The sequence below is a fragment of the Brienomyrus brachyistius genome, chromosome 2 (assembly GCF_023856365.1).
Source record: "Brienomyrus brachyistius isolate T26 chromosome 2, BBRACH_0.4, whole genome shotgun sequence".
In the NCBI taxonomy this organism is placed as follows: domain Eukaryota; kingdom Metazoa; phylum Chordata; class Actinopteri; order Osteoglossiformes; family Mormyridae; genus Brienomyrus; species Brienomyrus brachyistius.
This window is the reverse complement of record NC_064534.1, coordinates 16,282,053-16,309,996: the sequence shown is the minus strand read 5'-3', so window position 1 is coordinate 16,309,996 and position 27,944 is coordinate 16,282,053. Positions and strand designations below refer to the sequence as shown.

Below are 27,944 nucleotides of genomic sequence, written 5' to 3'. Positions count from 1 at the left end.
CATCTTTGAAAATACAACTGAACTGAAAATACAAGCCAGTTTCCGAAAAAGTTGGGACACTGTCTAAAATGTGAAAAATGTTCTCCAGTCTGTCATTGTTCACGTAAGTGTGCATTCTTATTGGTTTTTCTAGTTCTGGTTCCTGTGCTGGTCTTTCTCCTAGTTGTTTCCTTTTGATGTTCTTGTAGTTAGTACTTGTTTCTACTATTTGCCTTTGACCCCAGGTAAACCTTTTACTCTGTGCTTTTGCCCAGTGTGTCCTGTTTAATTCAATAAACCCTTGTTTGTCTCAGAGCCGCAGATGGATCCTCACCTTCTTTCCACCCGCACCACGGCCTGTGTCTGTATCACAGTTGGTCACTGCACAAATGCAGGATGAAACTCTACCATGCAAAGAAGAAACCATGTCTAAACACGATCCAGAAACACAGCTGAATTCTCTGGGCTTGAAGCAAAATGGAGAACTCTCTTGTGGTCTGACAAATCAAAATTTAGAATTATTTTGGGAAATTGGGGGAAACCGCGTCCTCTGACCTGAAGTGGAAAGGGACCATCAAACTTGCTATCAGTTCAAAAGCTACCATCCGTGATGTAGGGGGGTGCATTAGTGCCCATGGCTTGTATAGCTTGCACATCTGGGAAGGCACCATTAATGCTGAATGATATATACAGGTTTTGGAGCAACATATGCTGCCATCCAGACAACATGTTTTTCAGATAAGGTCTTGTATGTTTCAGCAACCAAACCGCATTCTACACGCATTACAACAGCATGACTCCATCGTAGAAGAGTCTAGTGGTAGACGAGCCAGCCTACAGTCCAGACCTGTCACCCATTGAAAACATTTGACGCATCGTGAAACAAAAAACAAAACTGACAAAGGAGACAAAGACTATAGCCCCGAGTATTTTAGCCCCGGTGTCAATCTTCTGTCAAAAAAGAAAAAAAGACCCTGATCTTTTCAGTAGCTAGATCCCCCCCAGCCCGAATATGGGTTTTTATGATTAATTATAAATCATGACATTCTGTTTTTATTTACACTTTACGCAGCATACCAACTTTTTTAGAAACAGGGTTGTATGACGAGTATTGTTCATACGGATGTTTATCAACAGAAGACCGGCCTCTGTCGGGTTTTCTTGTATGGATCTGACGTAGTCGTCCTGGTTTTGCATATAGACAGACATACACCTGATGAATGCCTTTAAGCGGCGACGATCCGAGCTGCATCTCACCGCGGAAAATGTGGAAAATAGCAGGAAACCGGACTGACGAGCTGTGGTTCCGAGAAATTACTGCGAATACTTCTGAGGTACGCCAGTGATTTACAAGGGAACTGTTTAAAAATCACCTTTTTTATGTTTAGTGGCCGCGATTAAGTTTTCATGTTTTAAGTTTTCGTGTATCTTCGCGTTATTGTTATTGTTTTTTTTTTTTTTTTTTTTTTTTTACAAAGGACAAGTAATCTCATTAACTCGCGTTAAAGGACTAGTTATGTGACATGAAAAAGCTGATTTTTCGTTAAATGTAATATTATTTTTGTAACTTTTCTGTAGTAATAATGAAAAAAGACTGGACGGAGTTTCTTTTAATAAGAAACATATAAGCGTAGTGTATAAACAACGCATTTCTTACAGCAAGTTATATGTATACTATTCACTTTATAATTGCAGACATAATTAGTCCATATAGACTACTATATTCCTCTTACACATAGGTTCAGCAATAGATATTGTTTCTAAATTGCAAGGATTGATATGAGAAAAGTGCTGATCTATGTTATGACAAAGATTTACACGTTACATTGACGACGAATAATTCACCGCCGAATGGAGGCCTATTGCTTTATTTGAAATTTATTATGCCTATAAAAGTTGTTTTGCAAAGTTTTTAGATTAATTGAATCGAAAGAAAAGGAAACGGTTATAAACCGATCGTAATAATCGTATCATAACCATACTTTGTTTTACCTGTAGGCCTATGCTGCAAACTCTAATATGTTCCCCGAGGCCCTATAGAAGTGGTAGATAAACGTAAATATCCAAAAATTCGTTGAGATTTTAATTATCTTCAAGCTGATGAAGCAATTTTAAGGTATAAATTTAAGATGGTCCACAGGACAGCTGTCGTAGTTTTTTTCCTGCCTCCACGAAACAAATAGCTGGAACTAGTATGTACTTGCACTTGAGAGCAGACAGTCCCTGAAAGTAGATAAGTAAGGCATGAGACATTCAAAACATGCTCTGACAAGAATATACAATCCTGTTGTTATTAAACCTGTTCTTCTGGTCAGTACAATGAGAATTTAGTTGGCTCCCAATGTTTGAGTGCTGGGGGTACCGTGGGGGTGTCACTAAAATACTGTGCTTGGAAAGAGGAGGCAGCTCGGACCGTGGTCTTTTGTGACCGTGGTGGGGCTGCTTCTCATAGATGTTGACTGACTGTCTGCCTGTACGGGCCTGTGTGTCGCTGTCTTTCAGAGGAATATTCCGGAGCAGCTTGGTCTTTCCCTTGCTGCGGTGCACAGTAACGGTGAGTCGGTGACCCACACACTCCGTCAGAGCCTGACCCTCAGCTCACCTCGATCCCTGACTGTGTCAGTCCTCTTGGGGGTGTTTCCGGACCAGGAAAGACATGCTCACTGGCTTTTCTGCTATGTAAGCAGCAGGGAAGACGGGGTGCTTGAGGCCTGGGATTACTACTAGAGAGATTACCCTGTACGTGTGATGGGCATGATGGACAAGTGACTGATTTCAGGGGTCCTGTAAGTGATGGACAAGTGATTGATTTCAGAGGTCCTGTAAGTGATGGACAAGTGATTGATTTCAGAGGTCCTGTAAGTGATGGACAAGTGACTGATTTCAGAGATTCTGCATGTGATGGACAAGTGACTGATTTCAGAGGTCCTGTAAGTGATGGACAAGTGACTGATTTCAGAGGTCCTGTAAGTGATGGACAAGTGACTGATTTCAGAGGTCCTGTAAGTGATGGACAAGTGACTGATTTCAGATGTCCTGTAAGTGATGGACAAGTGACTGATTTCAGAGGTCCTGTAAGTGATGGACAAGTGACTGATTTCAGAGGTCCTGTAAGTGAGGGACAAGTGACTGATTTCTGAGGTCCTGTAAGTGATGGACAAGTGACTGATTTCAGAGGTCCTGTAAGTGAGGGACAAGTGACTGATTTCTGAGGTCCTGTAAGTGATGGACAAGTGACTGATTTCAGAGGTCCTGTAAGTGAGGGACAAGTGACTGATTTCAGAAGTCCTGTAAGTGATGGACAAGTGACTGATTTTAGAGGTCCTGTAAGTGAGGGACAAGTGACTGATTTCAGAGGTTCTGTAAGTGATGGACAAGTGACTGATTTTAGAGGTCCTGTAAGTGAGGGACAAGTGACTGATTTCAGAGGTTCTGTGAGTGATGGACAAATGACTGATTTCAGAGGTCCTGTAAGTGATGGACAAGTGACTGATTCTTGATTTGATATACATTTGTTTATTTTGCTAGCACCAGCCACCAAAAGCTGTATAATAATAATAATAATAATAATAATAACAATAATAATAATAATAACAATAATAATAATAATAATAATAATAATAATAATAATAATGAAATTATGTAAAAATCTATTACATATTTCGAATTGGTGACTAGCTGGCCAACTATGCAAGGTTAATGCCTAGATAAAACATATTAGGTAAAATGATTAAACATGGTGAATGTATGTTGTTGATAGTCCACAATTTAATTATTATATGCCATGTGTAGGACCACTTTGCCTGTGGTATCTTGATATTTGTTTGTTTTGACACTTCCTGTTCTCAACAATACATTGTATATCATGGAGGATGGTCATCAGTCATTTTTTGCCCAGTTCTCACTCTTTGAATATAATGCAAGGAATTCACGTTGAACGAATTCAAAGCAGGAAGTGTGTAAAGGATTTCTTCACTTGTATATACATATATACAAAAGGCAAACATCTTGCAACCACATCTGATTGGCAGAGTCCTATGGGCAGGATCTCTCACCCAATCATCTTTTTCTGACTAGGCTCCCAACCTGGCCCGGGGGGCCTTACGGCCGCCCCTCCGGCAGAGAAGACTAGTGGTATAGTCCCAGGTGAGTGGCCTTGACATTCCGCAGTGCCTCATAGAGGCCCACTGTTGGCAGTTTCAGGGGACTTATACAAGCGGTCCCTGGGTCCAACTTACAATCAACTCGTACATATGAACGGACTGCTATAAAGCCTGTTACTTTATATTCAAATTTTGAGTTAAATACAATGGTTCATAATAAGGAACATGTGCACTACTTTGGGATGCTTGTGAAAACATTGCACGGCTTCAGAGATTCGTTAGCTTGAGATACAAAACAATACCGTATGTACTTACTTTTATTGACTGTTCTATTGACTTATTATGATTATTATAATGTATTATCATTGTTCCGTCTTACCTACAGATTTGACTTAAAGACAGACTTATGGAATGGACCTCATTTGTAACTTTGGGACTGCTTGTAGTCAGTTGTTTATTGTATATTTCTTTGTTTACTGTGGTACAAACTCTTGGTGAACATATTCCAACAAATGTACAATATTCTGTTATAGAAATTGTTTCAATAGTAAGGGCTAACCCCCTTTTAATGTGAACTTTGCTATAATAATATAGCTGCATTGAAATACAAATAACAATCAGACATACATATATTTTCTTTGAAAATGATATTAGCAGTGTGGCATTGTACAGTGACACAGTGGGTAGCATTAATACCTCACATACACTGGGCTGGGTTTTGAGTCCTGCCTCCACTCTTTGTTCTCCCAGTTTCATACGGGTTTCCTCCCATAGTCCAAAGACATGCAGTTAAGCAAACTAGTTTGTCTGTGATGGGCTGGTATCCCACCCATGGCGTGCCCCGCCCCCTTACGGCCTGAGCTGCCAGGGACAGGTTTCAGGCAACCCTGTCCGGGATAAGCAATTAGAAAATGGATTACATGAGAAATATGCTAAAAATATTCACAATGTAAATTTAATTTTAGGCTTAAATATAACTTGGACAGAAATCTTTCCTGGCAAATGAAGGGCGTTTTTCCGTAAAATACGGTATCTTCCTTTTTTTGGTGTTGTTGCATGAAACTGCCTTTAAGTATCAGTTAGTTTCAGTTTGGCCGTAGTGCTTGAAAAAATAGCCATTTAAACGTGTGCCTGTCCATCCCAGAAAGCAGATGAAGCTGAGTGTTTGTGCCAGTTGCTTACTTTGAGGAGACAAAAAAGTAGCTCTTTACTTGTGTGGACACAAATAATGTAGTATTATACTATTACTTGTGTATTAATTAACCACAAGTTAAGCGTTAGTTACAAACTGATCTCATGTGTGTTCATCACTTATGAATTGTCATACATCTTATCTACTGTATTTGTTACTATATCTGTTCATTCTGTAAACGTTTATGAACTACAGAAGGAACCACCGTAGGGAGTACTACTGTAGGAACAAATAATGAATAACATGTTCTTGTGCTTGTTCACCATTGATGAATTGTGACGCATCATTTATTCCAAACAGCTACTATATTTTTTACTGTATCTATTTCTGTAAATCTTAGTTAATTACTGAAGGAATTACTGAGGAACTATTGAAGGAACAAGTAATGAATAACACAAGTGAAATACTGATGTCATGTTTGTTCATAGTTAATGAATCATGACTCACCTTTCATCTTAAGTAACTATTTTTGTTCATGATTTGTTCATGACTTGTGCTTCAGTAATTAAGTTATTAAAAGTATTTGTGTCCCTTCAAGTGAAGTGTTACCGACAAGGCCAGTAGTGTGTCATTTTTCTCTCTGGTAAAATAAACAGGCTGATTAAACACGCTCCCCCCACAACCCTGGCCTTCGGTTTTTGATCTGCCCTAAGCCCCTGGCCACCCACGCGTGTCTTGTTGTGCATGTCTCAGTTGTCATCGGAACCCTAGTGTGACTTCACATGGGGCTTCACACTGACCCACGTGATGATTCATTGTCACAGGCTTCCTCTCGCCCACGTTACGCTTTCTGTAGTTGGCAAATTGGAAACAGGTCTTAGTTTGCTATTCCCCAGCTTCCCTGCCTTGATAATGGGGCCTGAAGCAAACACTAGCTGGTGCCCGACGAAGCTCAGGCCTTATCTGACGCTATCTTAGCATTGCCGCTAGCATAAGAATGTTTGCCGTTGGGCTCTGCGAGCCAGGCTAAGTCTGCCTGTTTTCAAACAGACAGCGAAGCCCTTTCAGCTGCGATGATACAATGACAGTCTGACAAATCAATTCAAGGGGACCTTTGTAGACTTGGCAAACAGCTGAGTTTGCACACTGCCGTGGGTGTTTCCATTTCAGAGGGGAAGGTTATGGATATATGCTGATTGGCAGATGATTTAGATACTATGTCACATTTCGAAAGGAGCTTTATTGACATGTAGCATATGGGAACATTTAGTCAATGCCCTCAGTGAAGATTTCACTGAATTTTATCTTTTAATTTTACATAACTAATAATTTGTATTTTAGTAAAGGATTCTAAAGATTGTCGTACTTGCTATATATCGTTATCTTCTGCACATTGGTTTACTCTGGTCATGCAGACCTTTGCAAGTGGCCATATACTAATACGCTTTACGTTTAGCTACTTTTTCTGAATCATTTCCAAAATCTGCTGAATGAATTTTTAATGTGTCTGACCATGTCTAAAACCATGCCAGGGCTCGCTGAGTCAGCTTTCCTGTTACAAGCTATCGATTTTTCAGCTGGGACGCTCATGTGGTGTTAAACGCAGGTGTCGGGGTAATATGCTTAGCTGCAAATAGTAAAACTCTTCTACCATGCATTTCATGAATTTCATATGCAAGCTAATTTAAATCAGCATTTACTTTGTCACAGGACCACTGTTTCCCATTTATGAGTTAAAGAATTAAATGTATATTTGCGAAAAGCGGTTGTACTCAAAAGAAACATCATTTTCAGGAAGATGTTCCCTGTCGCAAAAAGCATGTCATTAGCCTTCAAGTTACTCAATCTGTGTTATACCGGAAGTTGGCTGTTGCCGTAATGCTCGCCTGTTTCTGTGCAGGCCTGATCGCAGCGGGGCTGTTCATCCTCTTCCTTTTGGGTCTGTATGCATTGCTGTGGAGGTGCATGGTGACCTTGCCTAGCAGGTAAGGTGAGGCAGACTCCCACACAAACACAACCGGGGGGCTATTTTTTAAAGAACACAGACAAATAAAAACGTCAGCTCCTGATCTTTATCTCAGACTTGTGATCACATGGGTGGATTTACTTTTTTGGTGCACAGACGTAAATCCTGGTAAACAAGAACTGCCTTGTCATCTTACAGGAGACTGAGGAAAAAGAGGGCAAGGGCCCGTGGAAAGCCGGACCCAGTGTGTTGAAAGGCAGAGCTGTGTCAGTGGAAGGGATCCTGGGTGCCCTGTGGTCTACCTCAAGCCTGGGCTTGGAGCGGCGAAATAAAATGAAGAGCCTGCTTACCTGACCAAGAGTCATGAGGGTCTGCTAGGGATCTGTGTTGCAGCTCGGGAATACAAGTGCCCTTGTCTAATGTGGACTGATAGACAGATCATAGCCTGATCTCTTAGCTACGGAACACGTTACAGGCACTGTGGGGCAGGGCTGGCCCGACAAATTAGGTGACATAGATGGTAACCTAGACTGCCATCACATTAGGGACCGCAATAGAGTGAGCAGTGGAAAAAAAGCACAAGAAATATGTGATATTGCACTTATTTCAACTAGTTTAAATATTTCTCTACTTTTCCTGTGAAGCAGATGGCAGTGAACTAGTTTGCCGCCATACACTCTATCCTACTCAAATATTTTTAATATAAATGTACTGATAAAATTTGTTTTGTGCTGCCCTGGGGTGAGGTGGGGGGGGGGGGGTGAAGTGCTCAGCAGAATGTCGCCTGGGGCCCCGGACACCCAGGGCCTTGGGATGTAAATGGACCCGATCTTTCTGTGTAGGTGTTTTGGTCCTTAAGTGTCACATTTCATTTAGAAACAAAATTTGTACATGTTTGTACAATGTATATTACATCTATAAAGAAAATTTGTGCTGTTAATTTGATTTTCAGTCAGTTTCTAGTAAAAAAAAAAAAAACATTTTGTAGCCTGCTTAAGGCACGATCATTGCAGGAATGGCACTGCATGAAAAATCCTGTCCCCTTGGACTTATCTTTCAACACTTATGACATGTGTTATTCACCCCTACTTCACACAAAATATAAAAAATAATATAATTTTAATATGATAGTATAGTTATTTTTTTTTATATAAATCAGTTACCTTATATATTTGAAGACTATTTACATCGTCACTGTTTACATGTGGTAGTTTGAAGTTTCATAAATTTTACTGGAGTGTTCGCCCCCTGAATGAGACATATAAATTTACTACTGTGTTACATCTCAACAAATAAAAAAAAAATTGCAAAAGTACCAACTGATATAAAACACATATTTCAAAATCTGATACGGTCTGAAAGGGTAAGGCACTCCATCCTGAAGACTCTCCCGTTGCAATTGTATGACCACAACCACCTGTCCTCCTTATTTTCACTTTCATTTTCCTTTCTTTTCAACAAAAAACCTGGATTATTTTACAATTAAGTTATAGATTAGCAGTGCTGTTGGCTATCATCATTTCAGCCCTCTCGCTCTAGTGCTAGCAAAGTATGCCCAGCAAAATTGCATTGACGTTGCACAGTGAGATTTATGAAAACCATTCCAGACGGTAAACTGCAGTTGTAGAGGTATTTCTCCTTGGGGAAAAAAAGTGAATGAGTGCCCTAGCACTGTTTAGAAGCCGCTGCTTAACTCCACCCCCTTGCTTGGTCCAGGGTCATTTTTCATTGCATCAGCTTGGTCCTCATACCGGGGTGGAAAGCCTGTTTGGCTCTTCTCAGAGTTCACAAATCCCATGTTGCTGTACATGTTTTCATAAATGTGTATGTTTGCGTTGAATGATGACGCTTCAGCTGCTTTCTTCTGCTGATCCAGCAATAAGGCTTTGTTCCGCTCAGGTCCTGAGAGAAGAGAAGAGAAGAGAAGAGCAACTTTTCACCATGATCAGCGTTCAAGTGGTTTCAGAATGATGTATGCAATGACTGCTGTGTAACCATGGCAATAGCATAATATGTTTATGACATAAGTAAATCCGTAATACTGAGACTTTCTTTCATGACTGCTTTAAGACAAAGTGTAATTAAGAGGAAATATAATTTGTGCAATTTGATGACAATCTTTGAAGCAGACAGAATGAAAATGACGTCCAAGACATGGAAGCTAGTGGGCCTGCATTTGTGTTGGTAGGGCCTCTCTCTCACCAAAGAAACTGAGCAGCACAGGCAGGAAAACAAGGCCGTGCACCAGCCCCAGGAGCGTGATGACCAGGTTCAGCCGGAAGAAGAAGATCTGTATTAGCTGGGCCTTGGCGAACGCCAGCACCACAATCCCCGGCAAGTTTGTCATGGCCACACCCGCGAATACCTGAAGAGCACAGCAAGTCACGTGGAAGGCTTGGCTGCTCGACTCATACGATGCCTTCAGATGGTTACCGTTTCAGTACAATGCAAATTGTTCTGATCGACATCAGGGATTCGAAGCGGAGTCCAGGTTTCGCCAAGGACGCCCCTTACCGCGCTGCCCATGTTGGCCGTGGCATCCTTAGCTCTCTCCACACGCGTGGGCTGGGTGCTGAGGGCAAAGGAGCGTGTCAGATGGGACACGAACTCCACTGAGATTCCCACGGCCTATAACCAAACAACAAACACACAATTGGTGTTAATATTTAGAGCGGAGCTGCGGAGCGAATATGTGGGAAATAAAGGATTCTAACATGAGATCATCCATGTAGTAACTCAATGCCTAAACATACGTAGCTATGCAAGAGTCTGCAAACATTTGCAATATTTTCCACTTGTATAACACGCCTGGTATGTGCGCTATTTTGATGCTGGCTCAGGTTGCAACCTTTTAACTCTATGTTCTTGTCATTTACAGAATAGTTCCCTTTATAATTGATGTCACCACAGTTTCATTACAGGTTTATATATAATAAAAGTATATACACTCAGAGTTAGTCTCCTGCCCCATTTGTGTCTCTGTTCTGATGCTCATAAAAATAATTCAGCCTTTATCTAGATGTAATTCTGCATTGAGTAAAGGAATGATGATGTGGGTCTGTACTACAAAATGGGTGGTTCAGTAACACTTTTCAAAATAACAAAAGTAAAGTTGCAACAACTAATCAATAATGCCAATAATAATTGGTAATAAAAATAGCTGAAAATGAATTTTTTTCATCGATTGGTTGCATTTTTGTGGTTTGTTGCATAATTGCATATAATGACATCACAACCTAGCAACGTTAACATAGGTGTGTTAAGACTAGTTCATACATACATATTTTCTGCAAGCCCTTTGACTTGTGTACATACTACATTTCTCCATGGACTCGGGCAGTTGATACTCCCCCAGACCAGCAGAGGGCAGATGTATAGCAACAAACACAAATACAACCAATGTAGTGAAATGGGAATCTTGGTATAGAGCACAATTGTTATCAAGCTAAACATGGTGGCGACGGCAGATCTTTGTTTCTACACCACTTTGTCACTTTAAATAGAGATTCTCTACACTGTGTTAAGTTTTTTTTATTACAACTATTAAACAGTTCTTTTAAATAAAGCATTTGAATTGTTCTTTAAACCATGTGTTTTGGCCTCACTAATTTATTAGAAAGTGCCTGATTAAATGATTAATCAAATATCAAAATAATTATTTTTGCAGCCCTAAAATAGAGTGTAACATTTGGATAATTGTGAACAAAGACAGCTTAGGATCCATTACGGGAAGTTTAAATAAACACCTTTTTTAAGCTATTCATTAATTTTCAGCTCATTTTCAATTTTAGAAGAGTTTATGAATAGCAGTGTTGGTCGTTTTTTAAATGCCCATTTTCAAGAGATGTTATGATAATTTATGTTGAAGGTTTTACGAAGTATTGTTTTAATATCTTAAAACACGGCTATTGGTTGTAAAATAGGTCACAGATGAAAGACGGAACCAGTCTCGGGAGAAGCGAAACATAAATAAAGTTTATCATTCAAGCACGAAAAGTATCGTACACAAATATATTTATGAAAAATACAGGTAGCTAATTTGAACACAAAATCCGTTCTCGCTGTGACTGTCACTCACTGACCGTGACGAGGTTGATGAGGGACACAGCATTGTAGTCGATGCCCCACAATGTCATCACACCCACGGTATCCACGGTGATCATGATGATGGTGAGCAGGTTGAGCAGGCCTGAACGAATGTCCATGCCCAGCAGGATGCAGCACACCACGAATGTGGGCAGCAGACACATGGAGATGTTGAAGAGGCCCTCAGGAACAATGCTCAGGTATTGTTCATAGAAGACATATGTCACCCTGTGGAAGTGGGGAGGAGAATGACCTTTTATACACTAGTGTATACTTTTATCAGGCCCTTTTATACACTAGTGGTCAAAACTGTGGAAACACTTCCAAGTTTTAGAGATTGCAGAACTTTATTCAAAGCTCCAGTTATGTACCTATTCATCCAATGTGTGATATTTGTAAACATTCTTTGACTGTTGATTGACATTACTGCTAATATTGTGCAGTAATTTTTAAAGCGTAATGCCAAAAATGTTGGGTGTTTCCACAATTTTGCCCACTGGTGTACATCCCATACCCCTCAAACAATACGGTGGCAGCTGATAGCCAGCCACAGGCAGCCACCTTAAGCACATGGTCAACAGGTTAAGACCTTGTAGGGATTGTGATCGCTGCTATCATTACTAGGGCGCAAATCCACTGCTTTCCCAACTGGAACGAACGGCGCCCACATACGTGTAAGGGAAGACCTCGAAGTCCGGTGAGGTGCCAGGCAAGGCCCGCATGCCAAGCGTGATGTTGGCGGCTAGCTCCCGTGCTATCTTCAGAGCATCGGTGAACTCCTGGGAGGTGGTCAGCGGTGTGTGGTATGCCATGAACCGGGAAGCTGGGGGCACAAAGAGCAGAGGGTCACGTCAACAATTGAAACCCTCCATGAAATATTATTTTGGCTGCTTGATCTTTAGTTTGTGGATCTCAGTATGAAAAAGCATGAGGCAGGTACAGCCAGGGGAAAGCCAGCTATGGTTTTATTTATTCAGTGGAAATAATTTTACCTATTATTTCGTCATTCTCGTCTTTCACTACAGCTTTGTCGTAGGCTCCCAGGCCACTGTCAAAAGAGGCACAAATCAGGTTTCTAGCAGCTGTGACTGAAAAGCTAGAAACTCAGTAAACAATTGATAACATTCATATCTGTTAAAGTTAAACTGATCACAGCTGATATCCTTTTTGTACCTGAGTTGGATTTTAAAGAAGTGTTTCCCAATCCAGCTTTTTGGGACCCACAGTCAGTCCATGTTTTTCCTCCCTCTCAGCTCTGTGCCATATAGTTCATGTTTTTGCTCCCTCCAAACTCCCTGCCAGACAGGCCATGTTTTTTGCTCCCTCTGAACTTCCTGCCAGACAGTCCATGTTTTTGCTCCCTGCCTGACAGTCCCTGTTTTTGCTTCCTCCAAGCTCCCTGCCAGACAGTCCATGCTTTTGCTTCCTCCAAGCTCCCTGCCAGACAGTCCACATTTTTGCTTCCTACCAAAAATGTAGATTGTCTATGGGTCTCCAAGGACCAGATTGGGAAAAACTGCTTTTAAAGAAATGATGTCACCTACCAGCTAGCTACCTGTTAGCAGAGTAATCTTAAAGGAACTAACCATATCTGCGGAATGGCAAGGTCTATACAGATGACAACATATATGACGTCATATTTTCTCTATATTCGTGAAATTCGTGCAAACTAATATAATGATAGTTGCATAATAAACATGGTATAAGCATGTATCTAAGTAAATTTTAAAAAGGCCTGTATGTCAACCCATGGTTGCCCTTTAGGATGGGGAGCCTTACCCTTTGGGACACTGCAGGTCTGGCCGATTGGTCAGGAAGCTGGGAAGGTACCGATTAAACTGTTCAACTGAAGGCCTCAGAACACCATTGGGGGGAGGACCCATGCACTTCTTTCCGCATATGAATCCAGCTACGATAAAAATGGATGGGAAAAGCTGTCATTAAGTGTATCTGTGCTGTGCAAAACATCTGATTGAAAAACAAAAAAACTGAAATTGGAATGGAATCGCATTTCAAACGTATAACATGTAGCACTGTTGCCTAGTAGATGCTGCAATTTCAATGTAATTTTTGCAGCTTCCATTTTATGACTTAATTTAGCTTAATAGTGAATTTACGAGTTTTTACACTTTTTCCTTAGGGCCTTGGTGATCATATCATTTAATGTTGTGTAGTTTTAATATGGCACATACACTGGCTGGCAGGGCAAAAACTCCCTGCATTGGGGCCCAGGGTGTACAGCCGGCAGCATTTAGATCCAGGATTGAGCCAATCAATAAAATCATCCACCCAGGAGGAAGCTGGAATCGCCAGATAAGACCTGACATCAGAGGGAAGAGATTTTAGAAAGATTGAGCAATACACTTTTTGTTGGAAACATGAAAGCCCTTATCTTTATATAGCTTAATCTTTATTTAAAATACTTTTATATAAGTTATTTTGGTACAGATACTTGAAGGGAAAAAAAATGCAGATTACATAAGAATGTGAGCTGAAACTTAATATCTGCACTCTGGAATCTTCATTATGCAACTCCTTAATCCTCATTAATCGTTAATCCTCCAGGACATTGTGTGTAAAACATGCATTGTTAGTTGTCTGTGAACTATGTTTAAGGTCCAGGGGTGGAGGCCGTTATGGGTATGAGTACTCACCGCTCGGGATACTCGGTGGCATGCTGGATTTTCTGAGTGAGGGAGAAAGGGTCGCAGCCCACACTGGAACACACAGCATCCATACCCTGTACCATACTGAAGTTGAAGCCCCGTGTTGTCACGAAGTACGTGGGAACACCCACCTCGAAGTACTTGTATAAGTACTTGAAGTACTCTAACATGTATGAGTCCTGCAACACCAGAAGAAGGGTCATAGTCGGTTGAGCCCCAATAGGAAAGTGTTTTGAGCAGTAGTGGCAGATTAACGAGGTCAGGGGCCCCTAAGCTTTCCTTTCCAAAGGCCCTTCTTCTGCCCCCATTCCCCAAAACCATACAACAATTACCTATAAACCATTATATACACTCAATGACCAAAAACAGTTAAGCATTGTTTAGCAGAAGTTAAGCAGAAGTAATGGTCCGATTTGGGAGCAGCAGTGGGCCCATACTGCCAGTTCTGTTGTCCCTTTGATCTGATATTATACTCATTGTGATACAGTCACATGACCTTTCATCACGTGCAGATTCATTTCATTTCCACCACTCCGTCTGGATGCTTAACGTTTTTTTGTCACTGAGTGTATTACTAATTTTTACAAAGTCAAACAGAATGAGACGCTGTATCAAACGAGAAGAGTCAACAAATTGACAAGTTACACTTTCACATCAGTCATATGCAGCAACCAGAAAGAGCTCAGCAGAGACCTCCCTGAATAAAGGCATTTCAACAGAGACAACCATACATTTTTAGACTCTGATCCAGTGCACTTCAACTGCATTTACAATATGCACTCAAGCATATACTGTATAGCATAGACCATGGATAATTTTACAGAGAGGGGCAAATTCCAAAAGAATTTAAATCAAGTTCTTACCATTAGAATTCACTTTTCATGCTTATTTGGCATAAAACTCATTGATCAGGCTCGTAAAAGCCATTTTACAAAGGAAACAGACTATGTGTACGTGTAGCAGAAAATACACAAAGGTATAAAAAGAGCGGCAAAAAACAAATATGTTTAGAATTGATTTCTCCGTTCAGTTTTAATCAATCACCAACTTGTAGACATATAAACGACCAATAAAGGATTGTGTTTAAAAATAGTAATAAAAAAATAATAATAGGCAACCAAAAGGGCCTCCCTGATTACTCTGAGGCCCTGAGCTGCAGCCTATGCAAGCCTGTTCATTAATCCGCTTCTGTCGAGAGATCCTGGACGAAACTCACCATGGGCAAAGCCAGCTCTTGATCGAGACCCACTTTGACATGGAACATCAGGAAAACTGAGCCACAGAACATGAAGATGAACACCACAATCTGGAGGAACATATCAGCAGCTGAAGTGAGAACAGTTTAAGTGAGAGCACCCAAGATTGCCAGGCCAGGTTAAGAGCTTCTAATCTGGGCGCATTTTGCACCCGTAAAAATCCTCCTAAACCCCAGTTACTGACTCAAGCTAAAGGTACATACCACAATGATCCTAGTCACAGGATGCAGCAAGACAGGGGCATAGAAGCGCTCCATGGTGGAAAGCAGCAAGCCCTGTTTGCGTTTGGAAGGCCGGGGGGTGGACACCGTCACACAGTAGGCCACTTCGCAGCGGTTCTGGTCTTGCCTGCGTGCGTCCAGCGACAGCAGGGCTACGAAGGCCGTCATCTGCAGCAGGAAGTCCATCAGCACAGCCAGGGCGGCGTACAAGGCGAACGACCTGACGGCTGGCATGCTGCTGAGAGCCCCTAAAAGGATGCCACAGTATTACTGGGATGCCCTGCTTTGTACAAGTCTTGTGTCTCCAATCCCCCCTGCTGTCATTACAGTCAGAAAAAAAGTAGCAATTTGTACCTTTGAGGGTACGATTAGTCACTGAGGTCCCTGGGGCTGTACCCTCAAGGGTCTGCGAATACTACCCTAGCTGTAGGTAAATGTACCTTTTAAGGTACAGAATTAGACTCAAAGGAACATTTTTATACCAGTGAGGGTATATTAATCTTGTTCTTATCTTAGGGAACAAAACTACCAGGGTTGTACCCTTTTTTCCGACAGTGTAAAGTGAATACACTCTGTATGTGACTGTACCCTTGTAATTGTACATTTTAAGATACAGAAATGGACTCTGAGGAACATCCCAATGATACAAACAGCATTAATGTACAAAATGGGATAGAAATGTTCCTCAGAGTCCCTTTCTATACCTTCAAATGTACATTTACCTATAGCTAAGGGTAAAACCTGAGGGTACAGTCCCAGTGACAAGCAGAAATTTTTACCGTTTTTTCCGAGAGTGTACTTGTATACCTCAGTTTAGTTAAATTGCTGATATTTTTAGTTACCACACTCTGCCTGAAATGCGAACTGTTCTGAGATCAGTGTGGCGTGAGGGGTGGCACGGTATGTACTACACCATTACATCGATGCCAAGGCAATAATTTATTTGGACGCTTCATGTTGTACGGTTCAGAGGACTTACCGACTGGGGAAGCAGCTAAATATGTTCCTTGCCTAATAGACTACATTATCCTGATTCATCCACCAAGGAGCACCATAAGTACACTGACATATATGTGATACATAATGGGAGAACTCACCCAGGAAGAAGCAAATAGACTCTGAGAGGCTGCAAAGCAGCATGCTAGGGGCGACCCGGCCCAGGACTCTGCCGATCTGCTCCTCCCGTCTCTCCCCAGGCCTACGCTCATCTCTCTGTGTAAGAAGGCAGATTAATGCTCACCAGATCCTGACATTCAGGACCTCCTGGCATCATGGGAACACAAATCACGTCTCCTTATTTTATTTCTCTTTAGAGGAAGCTTTTCTGTTTCATGTATTTTCTATATGTATTACTAATACATGCTACATGTATTAGTAATGTATTTTATATATATATATATATATATATATATATATATATATATATATATATATATATATATATATATATATATATATATATATATATATATATATATATATACACACACAGTGGTACCTTGGTTTGCGAGCATAATTCGTTCTGGAAACGTGTTTGTAATCCAATATCTCAAAGCAAATTTTCCCATAAGAAATAATGGAAACTCAGATGATTCGATCCACAACCCAAAAATATTCATATTAAGATGATTAATTCCAAAATATTAAGTAAACAAAACAAACAAATTAACCTGCACTTTACCTTTGAAAAGAATCGTGGATGGTGTGAGGGAGACGAGAGAGAGAGAAGAGGAGGGTTATTTTGTAGGACGACTTTCACTATAACTAACGGAATCACTGCTATCTGTTGGCTCACTGGAATCTTTTTCTTTTTGTGCAACTTTAACAAGGAACCTATCCAATGACAGCCGCTTTTGCCTCCTTTTCTATTTCACGGAAATGTGGACATTGCATTGTCGTTAGATAATAATAATAATAATATATAATATAATCTAATAATATTAAATATAATGTATTATTATTATTATTATTATTATTATTATTTATAGGCGCCTTTCTAGACACTCAAGGACACTGTACAATAAATGCAAAAGTACAATATAAATAACAAAACTATAATAATACAAAAAATGCAAGAATATAAAACATAGGTTAAAATTAGATTCATCTTTCACACTGCTACGCCCTTATTCGGGTGGTGTTTTTCTATTAAATTTTGACTATACGAGTAAGGCACGCCGACTGACACCGAGCATGGCAGACAATTACCTACAATCCCGCAGCAAGAGAGACAGAGAAGAACGGTCGGTTCAGTCGTGATCATGTGGCGCTCGGCAGACAAAGTGTATGTGTAATACTCGTATTGCAAGACCTCGCTCGTTTATCAAGTTAAAATTCATAAAAAAATTTTGCTCGTCTTGCAAAACACTTGCAAACCAAGTTACTCACAATCCAAGGTTTTACTGTATATTTTACCTTATCTTAATATGATTTCTTAATGTTTGGTTGTGTTCTTATTTTATTATTTATTTTATCTTGATTCTGTTTTGTTTTTATTTAGTTTTTATTCTTTTTGTTTTTATTATTTGTTATTTTCACTCGCTGTAAAGCATGTTTTATTAGACAAACTGACATAACTGAAGCAGATGGCACTGCATTATTTTAATAAATACTGTGCAATTAAAAGTAAATTCATGGCATCTTTGGTTCACTAGTATTCTATACCTGGTACTCCAAGACGAAGATGAAGATATTATCAGCTCCAACCGCCAACACTAGGAAGGGCACCACCTGCAGGATGACCAGTGACGAGGGGATGCCGATCCAGGCATAAAATCCCATGGACGCCAAGACCGAGCATCCGACCACCAGGATCCCACCGAGACCCACTAGAATTTTAGAGTCCACCTGCAACAGAGTGTTCTACCTCAGCTTTCCTTCATTTATCTATAACAGCAGCTATACCTTCATTCCCTCCAGCTACCCAGGTGCCTCAAAAAAGATTACATTTGGATAATTTTTAACTGTCAATTCCACATCTGGGGAACAAATATCAGCCCAGTAAGTGTTGGAATTCTCTGCATTATATTAAAACTAGAGCATTTTTGAGTCCACCGATTATGGCGGATAGCCCCTGCAGTGTAACTCACCAGTACACGTTTAAACGAGGAATATTCTCCAAGTGCCACGGCGATGTAGAGGAAGATGACAGCATAGCTGATCATGAAAATGGGAATGTCCTCCACCGTGGTCCGGTTGATTTCATCCTCAAGCGACCTCTGGGCAATGAAGGACACAAGGTGGCACCACAGTGCAATTGTGCGGGCACAGGGGGTAACGGGAAGCCATCGAACATAGTGGCACTAAGAAGAGGAACGTACCTCTGCCATGAATGCAAATGTGAAGTTTGTGGATGAATTTCTTTGGTATTCTTGCACAATATCCAAAAACATTTGTTCCCACTTCTGCACCAGTTTGAACTTTACATTGTCCCGGGCATAGTTGTTCAGGGAGAAGGTCAATATCAGAGCTTCTGCTGCAGTGTATTCCTCATCTGGGGGGAGGGGGGTCATTATTTAAGTTTCAGGTGCTGAGATCTGATATGCATTTGATATGATATGTATGATATTGGGAAACCATTGTTTTATGAAAACGTGACTCAGTATTCAGTGTTTCTGGGTTTTTCTGTGCTAGGGCTTAGAGGCTGCTGATCATTCAGTTCAGCAGTGGTTTGGAGGTATCGAGTCATGGCTTACTCTCATAACCTCCCACTGCCAGGAACGGGAAGACAGGACCGCCGTAGTCTGCCATGCAGCTCAGCCCCAGGTCTGTGATGTCTTTGAAGGACAGTGGAGAGCTGCAGAAAAACACAAGTTCGCGGAAATGTTAGGTGACAATATACAGCAGGGCTATTCAAATCTGGACCTCGACTCTAAACCCAGACTGTGTTTCCAGTTCTCCCAGTTAGTTAGTTTAATAATTACTGATTCTGATTACCAGAGGCTCCACGCCGCTCAGACTCTGAGTACTGTGATTTGTATAGCCCTGATGTACAGTTTCAGTTTTCTGACAAAAGAATCGAATGAAGCAACATATTCTATTCCACCTTGCAAGTGCACTAATATAAAATCGAATAGAAATAATACACACAAGATAAATGTCTTTGGACAATAAATTATGTACCTATGTGCCAGATTTGATCACTTCTGATTTCAGTGTCATGCATAATTGTACAACTAAACTTTACATTGAAAATTTGCTCAGTATGGTCCAATATGTGGTTAAGAAAATACTTGGAACTTCACTGAAACGTACTTTACACAGTAGATGAAGTGGTCTCTCCAGTCCACTTCTTTGGTTACGCCCAGTTCTGTCATGTTGACTTTGGCATTTATGTTCTGTATTTTGTTTTGGAAGTACTGCGGCAGGCTGTTGACTGCACAGTCACTCGGTGATGGGTTGTTGGGGTTCAAGGGTGCAAAGCAGATGTCCTTCAGACTGGCAGTCTGGTTTAGGTCATCAGACCAGAACTCAATTGCCTGGATCCTGGTTTGCAGTTCCAGAAGTTGCAAGATCAGGTCTTTCGAGATAATGCCACTGAAGTTATGTTGGCCAAAGAGCAGGGAGTCATAGGTGTAGCCTGGATAATTTGGTGCCGTGAGAATCAGTTGGTTTGTGCGGTAGAATGGATCAAAGTATTTGTCGTGGAAGTCTTTTTCTTTCCGGGCCCTGCTGTGAGGGGCAGACCAAAGCTCCACAGGGTCAGTGGTCAGTTTAATATACATCAGACCCAGGGAAAAGACCACCACCAATACTACTGAGACCAGCAATACTCTGAATGGATATGAGGCCATCAGGGTACCCCATCTCTGGAACAGGGTCCCTAGGAACTCTTGGGTCGCAAGACTGTTCCTGTCTGTACAAGACACATCCTTAGGATTTATGGGTACCTGACCCAAAACATTGCCATTTTTGTCTTTGCTTTTCTCAGAAGTAATTATGTACCTATGAAGGAAGCACCTCACCATCAGAAAGCCAAAAAAGAAGAGAGAAAGTGCAAAGAAGCAGGCCAGACACACCACCAGCACACCATCCAGGTGCCCTATCTTGAAGGGCTGAGGGAGGGGACCTGGGGGAGGGACAATAGGGCAAGATTCTACACAGTCCTGGCAGGAACACGGCTCTCCACCAGTGCCTGAAGATTCATTGCATCCCAGTGCTTTTCCAGCAAAAGGCACGATGCCTGGAGGAACAGACGCACCCGGGGGGATGAGGCGAAAGTCAATGTCAAGAGGTGCCAGGCCATTGCTGGAGTCACCCTGGAAGTCATACCAGCGTTGAGGAGTGCAGAGGGTGGCACCATAGCGGCCACACATGGTGGCGATGGCAAAGCCTCCAGTAGCCGGGATGCGCACATTCCTGCAGGACTTGAAAGCTGCATCTGCGAAGGTTGTGGAAATATAGGCCTGATAGGCCACCACAGCCTCTTTCCTCTGTCCCAGAGTAGAGTTGATGAATGCGGTGCGTGTGACATTGACTGTCTGGGTCTGGTTAGGGCTGCATGTGTTGATGCAGTGTAGGGTGGCAAAGTTCTCTGCACAGGAGGGGCAACGGTTGAGGACAGCCTTGGAGAGCGTCAGGCTGTTCTCCAGAGACTTCAGCTGATTTAGCGAGCAGCAGGCGTAGGTCGTGCCTACACCTTGGTCCAGCATCGGACAAACCTGTTTGAGTCTGTTGTAGTGCTCCCCTTGTAAAACCCTTGCTGGGCTGTAGTTTAAACATGGAACTATTGGCGTGATGAGGCTATCGCCCACTGATGGGTTACGCCCACATTCTTCATAAAAGGCACAATATCCTGGTTGGTGTTGAGCTTCTGAAACCTGTGGAAATAAGACATACTCTGAGATTTCACCTAATCTGGAATATGCGGTCCACTTGAGAGATTCATTTACATCTACAGAAGCACAGTGCTCTCCAGGCACTTGTACTAATAAACTTCTGGTTAAAATCACAGATCTTTAAGTTAGCATGTCATTTAGCTCAATGAGGGCAACGCTAAATAGCATATTTTCTCAGGCATATATTTTTTGCTATTGTCAATATGCTTACTAAAATTAAGATAAGATTTAACTTAATGAGCATATTGTGAGTTTTCATGACAGTTACTGAAAATTATAATTTCTTAAACTATTCCAAAGTATTTATAAAAGGTGAATCACCAAATTCTGATAGTTGATCTGTCTTTGTCAGATTAACCTTAACCTGCATACCATAAAGGTAAATTTTTTGAAATTATTACTCTGCCAAAGCATTTCCGTTTGACTGACTGATTGTTTTAATGCTGACCAGATGACAAAAAGCCACCTACAGGACAGAGCTGGAAGTGGACTAAAAATCCATAAAAACGCAATCTGGTAAAGTGGAAAAGGATGGTGTGAGTTTGGAGTCCAGCAAAGTAAGTAATGGTATATGCTCTGTATTTTGGGGCCAAGATAGTAGCAAAGGGTTACCAGTAGTGGCTTGACCAAAAACTGTTTCTGTTGGGCAGCAACAGAATACAACTAAATAAGAGCAGACTGTTGATATTTAAGCTATTCGATTCTGCCTAGAAAACTGGTGAGAAGAATAAAAATGAAAGATAAAAGATCTATAGAAATCCAAATACTTCATTATAATGACAACGATATCTCTTGTTTTCTCTCCTATTCACTTTTCTTCATCATAAACCCAACGAATCAGTAAACCATGACAAAAATCCAAAATGAGATCAACTTGCGGTTTTTTTTTATTTATTTTTTTTACCTAGGTTCTTTGCTGATAATAATGTATAAAGCTATCAGCCAGGTATCATCATCAGACACCTTCCCGTCATCTAATTCGCACCTGGGGAACGAAGACGGATCAGGCGCTGATCGAGCAAAAGTGAAGGGAAGCTTACCAGACACACTGCGAAGAAGCATGAGACGAAGACTAGGATACAAGTCATGGCGAAAGTTCACCCCTCAATGTTCACGCCACGTTAGAGAGGGGTAAACTGGAGTGTCGAGGACCAGTGGACCAGTAGAGGGTGGGGAAACCACTACGAAGTCCTTCGTTGCAGAATTCCCCAAGTGAGAAGGATGAAGGAGGTAACGTTGAAGACATAGGCTGAAGAAGCCAATGTAACAGCTGACAGCCTTGTCTTATCTGGCCTGACACTGAGAACACCAATCCCCACACTGGAAACCGACATTGACTGAAAAATTATTAACTTGCTGGGAAGGGCAATGGAACTTAACAGCACAAACATATTCCTGGGATTCTGCCCATCATGATCAAAATCCTGCCAATTCCCTACAGTCCAGTGTTTCCATATATAATTTTTAATCAATTTTTTTTTTCACGTGTTATTCATTGAGATTAACATTTAATTATCTCACATCATGAGAATCTGATATGACTCTTGAGAATGTTTGGATTATAATCCTTATTTTTAGCTTCTGTGTCAGTGCAGTAATGCCATATCTAATCCATGAACTGTGTTCTTCTCAAGAAGAGGAAAACCAGCATGAGTTAATTGTATTTTTTATGCATTTATGTTTTTTTACTTGTTCCTCAAGATTAATGATGCATTTATTGATGTTCTGCAGATTTACCATTAAATTTAAATTATTAATTTGTTTTCCTGGCAAATTTTTAAGTTCAACCATTTAGGTATAATGTTTACCATAATTCTCTACTTCATCATGAATTGGACTACACACTTCAGACAGAATATTTGTCTGAATGACTCTTGAACGACTATGTAAAACGATAACATAATGATCACAATTGAAATTCCAGAGGAAAAGAAAATCACATTCATTTATTTCCCCCAGGCAACTTTGAGATCTGTGTAAAACCAAAATGAGATGATGGCTTATTTTTTTCTGTCTCTCATTTTCGTTCCCCAGAACAAAAGACACACAAAACCTCATATCACCCTTCCTTTATTAAATTTTGAGAGAGATATCATCAAGCTCTAAAATAGTACCCCGATTATCTCAGAAATTAGGGAGCCCCTTTTACAACTGAAGCTGACATTCATTATTCATCTTTGCATCGATCAGAAAATAATAAATGTACTTTTCTTTGTTTGTGCTACGTTTTTGTTGGTTTGTGCAGCAAAAATAAACGTTTGTGCTATACTGCTTCTTTTATTCAGTTACTTCAAGTACTACTTGAACTACTATATGTACTGATGGAACTACATTCAATAGTAGTTAAGGTTATCCTTTTCTACTTGGTCTATTCTCTATTTATCCTCGAATGAAAGGCCATATTTGCTGAACTGCCTGGACTTTGCGTATCATGCTATATATCATGTGTGGCTAAGGGGAATGGTATGGAAGCACTGTGGTTCTGGATCTAAACTTTCTACCTCTGGTAGTTAGCACATTCACCTCACTCCCAGGAAACTAGGATGCAAGTCGACTACCTGGCGCCACGAATGTGGGTCTATTGGCTTCAATATCGCTCATTAATGAGACTGAGTTAGATTTAACTCCAGTCCTCTGGATCACATACTGTATGTCTACATTTTTTCTCCTAATGAATGTTCGGAGAATCATATCAGACAGAACATAAGCTAAAATGAGGCTGAAATGAGAATCACAGTTTTGTCACCCCAAGCTGTAGACGAGCGAGCTTTGAGTAGAAAAATTTTCAACTGAGAATATCATATTTATTTTTTAGGCGTTTTCATGATGCTGTCTTTTGAGTCACCGAAATAAAGTGAGCTTTGGTTCTGTTTGCCATTATTCCATGTCTGTGAGCAAAAACAGCAAGAGGGAGAGAGTACACAACGTACTCCTTGTTGGACATAATGCAGTAGCCACGAAGCTTGTTTTCTTGTTTCTTTGTTTTTGCGCTCGCTCCAAAAAATAGGTCTATGGATAAGTATTCATGGATAATGTAATGTGTTGATAAAAGTGCGTGGGATGCTAACTGTCCCTCACAAGCTCCTCTGGGTTTGTTTGCTTTTAAATGTAATTCGTGTGTAATTCACGCTAGTTTGTGCTCCTCATGCTCTGCAGCCCTGGTGACCCCAACCAGCTGCTGATGGTCCACCTTTGAGTTGTTTGAGTGTGTTCATATAAAAATCGTAACAACCTCAGTTTACCCTTAGTAGTATCACAGCTAATGTTTCTTCTACTGCATTGGAAGACAGCCACTGGTTGATCTGACTGCAGCATAGCTTTTGTTAACATTCATTCCTACAGTTCCGGTCTAGAAGGTATGCCATTCAGATACACAACGGATACGGAGTAACATAAGATTTAAATGACTAAACTATGAGTCTTATCAAGACCTAACTGAGTTGTACAAGAGAGAGTGAACCTTGTACCATGGCCTGAAGCATTTACAAGCTGCTCTCCCTGCTCTTTAGTGAAAACATAGTGGTTGTTGATGTGCAAAGCTGATCCTTGGCACTGACTCTAGGACAGACTCCAACAGAAAGCAACTTTTGCACAGAGCTAATCAATGGCTAGCGCAATCATGGAAACTGCCCTCTCACACAGATTGGCACTACTTGCATGTCGGATGTAATCCAATGTCAATCTAATTATGAGGCCGGTCATTGTCTACTTAAAGGGAGTTGGCAGTAATTCATGGAAAGAGTTATTATTCACACAAGATGATAATGTGAATGTATCAATGACACATGCACATAGATTGAGGAGCTATTATTATTTTAGTCATGAAATAAATTTTGAGTTTGAAAAAAGGAGATTGCTGTGCACTCAAGGAATTCTTGAAGGCATGGAAATAACACATGGTGAATCGGAAGGATATCTTTATATTATTGAGTGTTGTAAAGCATTATATTTTGACTGAATACTGCCCAAGCACTAAATCTTGGGGCACTCCTGTGATATAGCACTGAGGAGCTAGGAGTAGGCAGAGCAGAAGCACATTGAAAGGAGTCTACCATGGTCTTCTTTGCTTTGATGTGAATGTGGCTCATACTTGAAGACCTCTGAGAGGAGCGTCCCCTTAAATGATTATGGACTACTCTGAAGTGCATGGAGGAGTAGCCCATCTCATCAGGCTAAGGGGGGAAGCACAGTACAAAGAAATTATAGTGAGGGAGGTAGAACATGTTATGGGTGCTCTGAGAAGGGGAGTGTATGGAACCCAAGGTCTCAATAATTTCTGTTTTATAAACATAAACTGTCATGTGGGAGAACAAGGGGCATCCTACACCTTGGCAGTTTAGGTCAGGTGGCTGCCCATGTTTGACTTAATTTGTCTCACCCGTTGACTGGTACATTTTGACTTTCTGAGCATGTGTTGTTTGTGCAGTAAAGTAATCCTGGACCAGAGCCTGCTTGTAACAATGCAAAATATTCACCCCTCTTAACCAAAAGAACAGCTTTACTTTTGATGTTCTTCGGGAAGTTGTTTTCTGGGGTAAGGGGTGGCCCTTATTCTTCCATAGATACACCTTGATAGAAGAACTTCCTTAAGTAAAATGTGTGTCCTGACCTGAACCCTGCACGTCACGTGGTTCTGTCCTCGAGATATAAGCACTTGCTGATAAGCTGGTGTTTAACCAGATCACTGTTACTATTCTCCTTTTTTGCACGAATGTCCGTTGTTAATAGTAGCAGAGGAAGGTCTCTGATGCCCAAATCCATCTTCTGTTCCTCTTTTTAACCAAACCTACTCAATGGTCAAGTAGCAAATCCAGAATGCTCATGTGCTGTGCATCCCTTGCAGTCATGCGTCATCTGATTCTGGGTAATTATTTCTAATTTATATCCAGGCTTTGTGTCTGGGAAAAAAACCACAGAATAAGAGTCATAGATAGGTCAAAGTGAAACTGAAGTTCTGATAATTACCTTCCCCAGTCAACAGTCTGTCATTACTTCCATAATTAATATCATAATACATATATAATACGCAAAAAAAAATGGACAGCTCACGGGTATGTAATTATATCAGTAAATATCAATTATTAGCAGTATTAATACTCATATACTATTAGTGTGTTATTAATGATATAGTTAAATGTAGATGTAGTGCTGAGAACCATAATTATGGGCTGGGCTAAAAGCATTGCAGGGAGGATACCGGTGACCCAGGACAAGGTCATGTGACAAGTACATTCATTTTCTTATTATCTGTGATTTATTGCCAGATATGTAATACAAGGCTCTGCTTTTCTCTGAGGTAGCGTAGGTGCTAACCTGCACCCAATGGCCAGTTTAACTTCCGGCGTGAGGGAAGAAAAGGTTGTAGCATGAGGTTACAGTTCATCCTGGACTGGATGCCAATTGTTTCTGTTGTCTCGAAGCCAAAACAGGTGTCTGTTGATTTCCTTCATCCCCAAAGTTGTTTGTCGAACCTGCCTCCACTCCCACACTTAAATAAAGTCATCACGGCACCCTCCCAGTCATTCTCTTGTCACATGGCTCTCTTTGCCATGCTACCTCTTTCTCACGCAGATCTGTGCAAAATGTTTGTTTCTCGGGTCGAGGCCTTAATTAGCAACTTTGAATCATGTAACTTATCCTTGGTTCATACTGATGTCCTGCAGAAACTTTTCCCATACTGCTGTTGTTATCGGTTTATTCCTCTTCCCTTGACCTTGAAAGATGCCCGGGTTACTGAGGGAAATTTCTTTATTGTGATGCTATCTGTGCAGAGCGCTGCCAGACACTATTATGAGCAACCCTGACCTTGCAGCAGAATCTGCAGATGCAGCAACAATGATTATGCTGCCAGGAACATAGAGTCACCATTTAAAAAAAAAACATGGAAAGTTTAAAAAAGTAAGACATTTCTACAGTATTTCTATAGAACGTGCACCACGTTTTACACAGCATAAAGGTTTATTTAAACTACCCAGACTACTTATTTTATTACAGTTTTAAATATCCATCAGAAGATATAATATATTATCCCTGGATTGTTTGTGACAAAAGAGGTAATACACTGTGTTTTAGTTTTTTTACAGAAACAAGTGCTTCAGCCATTAAATTTTACTATAACACATTTATCATCCAACTGCTGAGTCAGAGCAGAGTCATAGAGCTTGGAGCCAGTCCCAGGAAACACTGGAGAGAATGATAGCAAATTACAGGAAATAAATGTAAACAGACATTAGGGACACAGACTGGCCTAGTCACATGTTTACATGTTTATATCCTCAGAGCAAGGGAAGGATCTGAAATCCCCCCAGCCTTGGAGGTGTGATGTAACAGTGCTATACTCAGACTCCCTGAAAAAAGACAAGTAATATTCAGAAAGTGTTCTTTTACTAATCGATACTAGGATGTCCTGTTAAAACTATCCTGGAAGCACACGTTTTGAACACATTATTGAACTCATATTAGCAATTATGATTAATAGCATTTAGCCTCTTTGATGTTATTCTTCAGAAAGCGTATTGCTGCGTGAAAGTTCTGTTCAGAGGACATATTTTTTGTATTTTTGAAATTTAAGCTTCACTTTTTATTTTGTAATGGGTGGCGTGGTTGCTGAGCTGAATAACCTCTCGCATTGACGGCAAAGTAAAGGTCATTTTCAGTGATTTTCAAAGGCCTACGATTGCTCACTTAACTAGGTGTGG

At 40.8% G+C, this 27,944-nt stretch overlaps 1 protein-coding gene and 1 long non-coding RNA gene across 25 annotated transcripts; one reads left to right on the top strand and one right to left on the bottom strand.

Annotated features, from left to right (window-relative positions):
* The first annotated feature begins 1,046 nt into the window (after positions 1-1,046).
* LOC125717848 (uncharacterized) lies at positions 1,047-8,120 on the top strand. Of its 24 annotated transcripts, XR_007384684.1 has the most exons (6): positions 1,048-1,313; positions 2,482-3,084; positions 3,121-3,156; positions 3,193-4,125; positions 7,115-7,199; positions 7,379-8,120. It is a non-coding gene; the product is annotated as an uncharacterized LOC125717848 (long non-coding RNA). The 24 variants fall into 24 exon arrangements; XR_007384656.1 differs by having other exon boundaries at positions 1,047-1,313; positions 2,482-2,976; positions 3,049-4,125; XR_007384670.1 differs by having other exon boundaries at positions 2,482-2,796; positions 2,941-4,125.
* Positions 8,121-8,280: 160 nt separating this feature from the next.
* Positions 8,281-22,549, bottom strand: npc1l1 (NPC1-like 1). The gene is made up of 18 exons (XM_048990099.1): positions 22,287-22,549; positions 19,664-21,228; positions 19,105-19,205; positions 18,730-18,902; positions 18,499-18,627; positions 18,074-18,256; positions 16,507-16,621; positions 15,392-15,657; positions 15,149-15,238; positions 13,921-14,111; positions 13,459-13,586; positions 13,046-13,175; positions 12,259-12,314; positions 11,939-12,089; positions 11,263-11,494; positions 9,695-9,808; positions 9,383-9,545; positions 8,281-9,082 (listed from the first exon to the last, which is right to left on the bottom strand). Exons 1-18 carry the CDS (start codon positions 22,332-22,334, stop codon positions 8,856-8,858), a joined length of 4,062 nt encoding a protein of 1,353 aa, XP_048846056.1. The 5' UTR covers positions 22,335-22,549; the 3' UTR covers positions 8,281-8,855.
* Positions 22,550-27,944: the final 5,395 nt, after the last annotated feature.

Coding starts and splice junctions, on each gene's coding strand:
- npc1l1 (XM_048990099.1), bottom strand. CDS start 22,334: ATGACTTGTATCCTAGTCTTCGTCTCATGCTTCTTCGCAGTGTGTCTG. Junction 21,229..22,286: donor GCTTCTTCGCAGTGTGTCTG/GTAAGCTTCCCT, acceptor TTATTTCCACAG/GTTTCAGAAGCTCAACACCA. Junction 18,628..18,729: donor CATTTGCATTCATGGCAGAG/GTACGTTCCTCT, acceptor TTCATTGCCCAG/AGGTCGCTTGAGGATGAAAT.